The following is a 5543-nucleotide window of genomic DNA, read 5'->3' as shown; positions in this document are numbered from 1 at the left end:
TGGTGTCAAAATATAAGGCATCTTCTCCCTACAGCAATAGTAGCATGCCAAGGATATGATCAGAAAAGATCAAGGTGGAATTGCATTATAAAAGAGTAATTACCAGATAAGCGAAGGAACGTTTTGCTCCAGCCACATGTGGATAATCTTGTACCATAGGACCGGTTATGCAAAAAAAATACAAGTTAAAAGTAACTCATAAAATCATTAGAAGTAATAAAAAAATGTTCATAAAACTAAATGTTAAACTTGAGTGAGAAAATAGGAAAACAAAGTTTAGATCATAGAAAACTGAGAAAAGAACAGGTTATTGTTGCATACTTATCATCATGAATAGGAACTCCCCATTCTTCATCATGGAAAGTGGCGTAACACGATTCTGTAGTAACGCAGAAAAAAGAGCCTCTACTTAGCTTTGTGTGACATAGAAATTAAATAAACTTTTACAAAATAACTGACAAATAGTATCAGCTGAGCAATAGATAGTAAAGATTATGACAGCAAGCAAGGATTAAAGCTTACATGAAAAACAACCTTAATAAATGAAAGAATAAATGTGGAGATAATACAGGACAAGAATTCACTAATTATTTTGGACACCATTGCGATCCCACAAATCGAACAGATTTTGTGAGAAAGTGAAATAAAGTGCAAAATGCCAATGGATTTAATAAAAATGGAAGTAATCAACTATTATAAATAACAGCTACTTAACACAAATACAATTTGGAACCAGAGAAAAAAAATTCTGCGGTTGGTCTTTTTCATAGAAGCATCCACTTACCTTTCATTTAAAAGGACTGTGATACTGAGTTGCAACAACAAAGCCCACCATAAGGCAAACAAAAAAAAAAGGATAAACTGATACAAACGAACTGTCGAACCATAAGATTTTCCTCTGATTAGGTGTCTTTCCTTTTAATTTATTCTCTACTCTGGACAATCTACAAGCTGATATTTCTTAACATAATTTACTGATTGAACAAATATTTTTTAGTTGTGATCTACAAAGACATTCTTAACATACTATCAAAGCAAACACCTAAAGTGTGGTTCATACTATTAAAGCACACGCCTAAGGCGTGATTCTTTTCAATAAAAAGATTGGTGGTCCCAGATCAGTGACGATACCTTCACAAGGATGATATGGATTTTTCAACAAAGTAGGGTTTGATGGCAATGTAACCAATAAGTTTTTACCTCAAAAGATTAAAAAAAAGCCAGATCCATCTTCACTAATTTAGTGTATGATGATAAAATCTTTGCTTCAAACAGAAACCATTCTGTTCTCACACTTTCAAAGTTCTTCACAAAAATTTCAGATTCAAGATAAAGAGTTAAGTTCCTTGTGAACCAATAAGCATCAAAATGATGTTGAGATAAGTAGATAAACCACATTTAAGTAAGAAGCACAACCCAATGTGTTCCCTATAGAACCCCTCATCAAATAATTCTTTGGATTTTAAACAATTCTAAATTAAACTTCTGCTACAAGGAAATTATAGTGATGGATCCTTAATCACAAAAGGAAACTCGATAAGCTACACTGTCTGATGAGAGTGTTTAACTTAATATTAATAATTTTGAGACCCAAGTTGGACACCAAATTTTAGAAACATAGTTGCCAATAAAAATTGACAACACAATGTTTCTTCCATCTCCCAACTACAATGCAGGTAGCATTTTTTTAAAGAATGAATAATAGGATGAACTACATGGGAACCGATAATTCATTTGGAGAAAACCAAGTCAAACAAAGATGACCCATTGCTCCAGTGCCCTTTTGCCTTCTTACCGTATCTTAGCACACATTCTAATGCCTTCAGTTTCAAACATAAAGTGTTGTACAGTGTTGAAATACTTAGCCATGAAAAAACTCTATTATTCTACAAGGTGTTTCTTTGAAATTCCAGATAAAATTAACTGATTCTGACACCAAATTGGCTTGACAGAAATGCCGAGAAGTTTTCAATCCTCCTAAGAAAAAGGGAAAATATTCACAGTAATGAAAAAACTGATAATATAATTTTAATTCTAGGAGTGTTGCTACTCAGTATTAACTGAAAAGTGAAAAAAATTATCTCATGAAATAAGCAACAGAAAACCAAGGTGTTAGCATATTGAACATATCTAAGTAAGCAAAAATAGATCACCTGTAGTAGGCGTCACCCAAGCACACTTCCTCTTTCCCTGAAATAATTCTACTGGAGGAACATCCTTCTCCGCCTTAGACACAATCTTAATTGTTTTTTGATTACTCTGTCTCCTTTTGCCTGTCAAGCTTGTTCTGCCAATCCTTCCTGAGGAGGCTTGCCTACAAGACGAATCTGTGGAAGCATCAGAGGAGCAAGAACCACTCATCGACAGATTCGGTTGCAACAACAAATCATGCCTCTCAAGGTTGCTCGCCACCCATCGATCGAAGCCACCACTGAATCAAGGCCAAGGAAGCGCTTTAAAATTCCTTCTTTATTTAACAATCATCTTCATTAGCAAGGACTGCGACCCAAACTAGGGTTTTCGGGGCAGTACCGAAGACGCAGTATCAATCGACGCAACATTGTCGAAACAGACAAAACAGCACGCGCGCATCCACAGACGGCTCACGAGAAAACCAATACGGAACCCAGTATCTTTTAGATAGCCGACAAAATCCAGTGAATGCGCTCGAATCCTACTAGTTAAAGGGCATATGGAAGTTTAAAAACTCTGTTAGGCCGCACGAAGCTGCCGATCCGGCGACAGGGCGTCGAGAGAAGCCGGAGAAGAGACGCTGACAAGGAAGAAGACAAGGGCAGTGCAGACAGCGAGGCGTCGTCTATGACGGCGGGCGCGATGGCGAGAGGAGCGACGGGGCGAGCAGGGGTCTGGGCCTCGCGATTTTGGGAACAGGGTGCGTCGCGAGCAGGATTTCTTCTTCCCAAAATCGCGACGATTGCCGGCAGCGTGCAAGCGATTTTGGGAATCTGAATCGGCGTGGAGAAGACGGCGTGGAGTAGACGGCGGGGAGGAAGCTCGGATTGAGGCGGGGAGAACTCGAAAGCTCGAATTGGCCGCGCGATTTTGGCGTCGGGCGGGCTTTAGCTTCGTTTCCACCGTGGACAGTAGCGAACGAGAAATCCCAGCCACGTCAGATGTCGCGGACGAGAGCGGACGGGGAGGCGCGCAGCAGAGCAAAATTCTATATATATATATCTTGTTTTATTCAATTACTACGATGGAATTATTCATAATTAAGCACGTACTCCACACATGTCACCGACTAAGCAAACATAATATAAATATTGAAGTCCTCGATTCTTGCACTGAGATATTCCGTTAAGACGTAGCCTCTCGCCCCGCGAAACCGCCCAGTGCCACCGACGATGCTCCGGTCCGACACGCCCGTAGTCGATGTCAGGCCGAACACGTTGAAGGAGCTGCCGTTAAACTCGCCGGCGGTGAACGTAACGGTGTAAGTCGTGAAGATGTAGGCACCAGTCAAGTCTGAGAACACCCCCATCCCCTGAGGCCGGGCCAACGCCGGCGAGCCTGGATCAATACCCTCCCGAAGAACGTTGTCGAACACGAGGATGTTGCCAAAGCTGTCGTTCCGGTGCAGGTTCACCGACAGCACCGGTTCATTGTCGTGGGAGTAGCAGTGAATGTGAAGGAACTTGTCGTCTGCAGCTGCCTCCGCAGAGAAGGCGGCGGCGGCAGCGGCAGCGAAGATCATCAAGAGGAAGAGGAAGGAGGACAAATTTGAATTTGAAGCCATTGAAGGGAAGTGAGATTATTGAAGGAATGTATCGATGCAAAGTTAAGTGGGCAAATGGTTAATTTATATACACTGATACATAAGTCGTATCACGGATGATTAATTGTGGCTAATTAAATTAAATACAAACTAATAGTGGGTCGTTTACGCCGTTTGTTTCTTTTTTATAATAAAAAACAATCTTGTCTACCATTGACTATATATATATATATATATATATATATAAAACAATCTTGTCTACCGTTGACTATATATATATATATATATATATATATATATAGAAAATTTTAGTTGTTATTTGCAATTCGTAGTGAGTAGGGGGTTTGTGTACAATTATTAACTTAATTAAAAAATGTTATGGAATAAGCAATTAAATAGGAAAGTTAGGATGTGAACAAGATATATCTACAAGGCAAAGTCAACTTGTCTTAAAACATATGTATTCTATCATTGTGCTCATGTTTAATTTGTAGTGGAATATGGACATTTATGAAAAAGAAATTTAATTAGTATTGAAACAAAATATGATCGATCATAGTAATTAGCAGAACTAAATTTGAGAACTATTTGCAAAGTTGATCCTGCAGCTGTGAGAAACCCTCTAGCACAAGTTTGTCGAAGTCATATATGAAACTATCGCACAGTTATATTGATGAAATTGTTAGTTCCTGTTCCCATCAAGAACAGCTTCTGGATGCGCGACCTTTCCTCAGCACCACTCCGGAGTGAAGAGGGGAAGAAGATAGCAAGGGTAGTCGATGACCTGCAAGGACAGACACCGTGAGAAGGAAGGCCGGTGTGATCGGCGCGACCACTCCGATGCCTAAGTCAGATGTCTGGAGGAGAAAGTGATGAAAGGAAAATGTCGACGAAACAGTGAGCATACCTGGCCCCTGGGAGGGGGCTCGCCTTATATATTGAGGAAGAGATCCGTACTACAGACGAGGCGAAGGGGAGCTTACTGCGAGAGTACACTTCGTACCCGTAGGGAGTGGTGTCTTAATGATGTCCGTATGCCTACGGACAGGGACGTACATTAGGCGGCGGATCGCCATACCCAGTGAGGGGGGTGTCAGATATCTGACTATCGTACAAGAAGGGGAGTGGTCAATGGAGTACGGGGGCAGCTTGTACCGGAATCGGCTCGGGTGATTCGGAGACGCCGACCAGCGGTCTGCGGAGGGGTCGGCTTGGCGGGGCTATCCATCGAGCTGGTGAGGGGTCGATCCGATAAGGTCCTCCGAATCTTGTAGTGTCGAATCGGATTTCGGACTCGAATCAGGCCTATCCGGGGGGTCACCCGTAGATTCGGATTCGGGCTATGAGCCCCCGGCGTCTCCGGTTTGCAGATTGCTAACTCGGTTCGGGCCTCCTTCGTGATCAACTCTGCCTCCATATGTTACGACCGTAACACCAGCCTCCCCACGAGTCTAGTCGAAGGAGACGTGCGTTCGACTGACTAGACTGGACGGGGTCCGAGTTCGAACCGAGTCGCCTGACTGGATCGGTTGGAGCCCGAGTCCGAGCCGGGTTTCCCAAAGTATGCCGCTTGTGTGAAGCGGCCACGTGTCGGGGAGACAATGGCTATCTCGGTCGGTGAGCACGTGATCGGCATGGCACGGGTCATTTCCGAGGCGTGCATTAACGTGGGGGGATGTCCGATGTGACATACGAATCGTCACAGTAATGATGATGATCTTGCCTAGGGAATGTCAATTATCGGACGGTCACCACTTGATCCCGCCTTTTTTCCACCGCTTGATCGGACGGCCGAGGAGCGATAGGG

The 5543-nt window shown here is 42.7% G+C and overlaps 1 protein-coding gene and 1 long non-coding RNA gene across 2 annotated transcripts; both read right to left on the bottom strand.

Annotated features, from left to right (window-relative positions):
* Nucleotides 1–103: 103 nt before the first annotated feature.
* On the bottom strand, nt 104–2451 carry LOC141834386 (uncharacterized). The gene is made up of 3 exons (XR_012602328.1): nt 2154–2451; nt 322–379; nt 104–147 (listed from the first exon to the last, which is right to left on the bottom strand). It is a non-coding gene; the product is annotated as an uncharacterized LOC141834386 (long non-coding RNA).
* An 811-nt stretch (nt 2452–3262) lies between these two features.
* On the bottom strand, nt 3263–3757 carry LOC141834412 (dirigent protein 2-like). The gene has a single exon (XM_074721759.1). It carries the CDS (start codon nt 3755–3757, stop codon nt 3263–3265), a length of 495 nt encoding a protein of 164 aa, XP_074577860.1.
* Nucleotides 3758–5543: the final 1786 nt, after the last annotated feature.

Source organism: Curcuma longa, chromosome 9 (genome assembly GCF_044706935.1).
Source record: "Curcuma longa cultivar G26 ecotype Majalengka, Jawa Barat chromosome 9, ITB_CL_G26_1.1, whole genome shotgun sequence".
NCBI classification, from domain to species: Eukaryota; Viridiplantae; Streptophyta; class Magnoliopsida; order Zingiberales; family Zingiberaceae; genus Curcuma; species Curcuma longa.
This window is presented reverse-complemented; position numbering and strand designations above follow the sequence as displayed.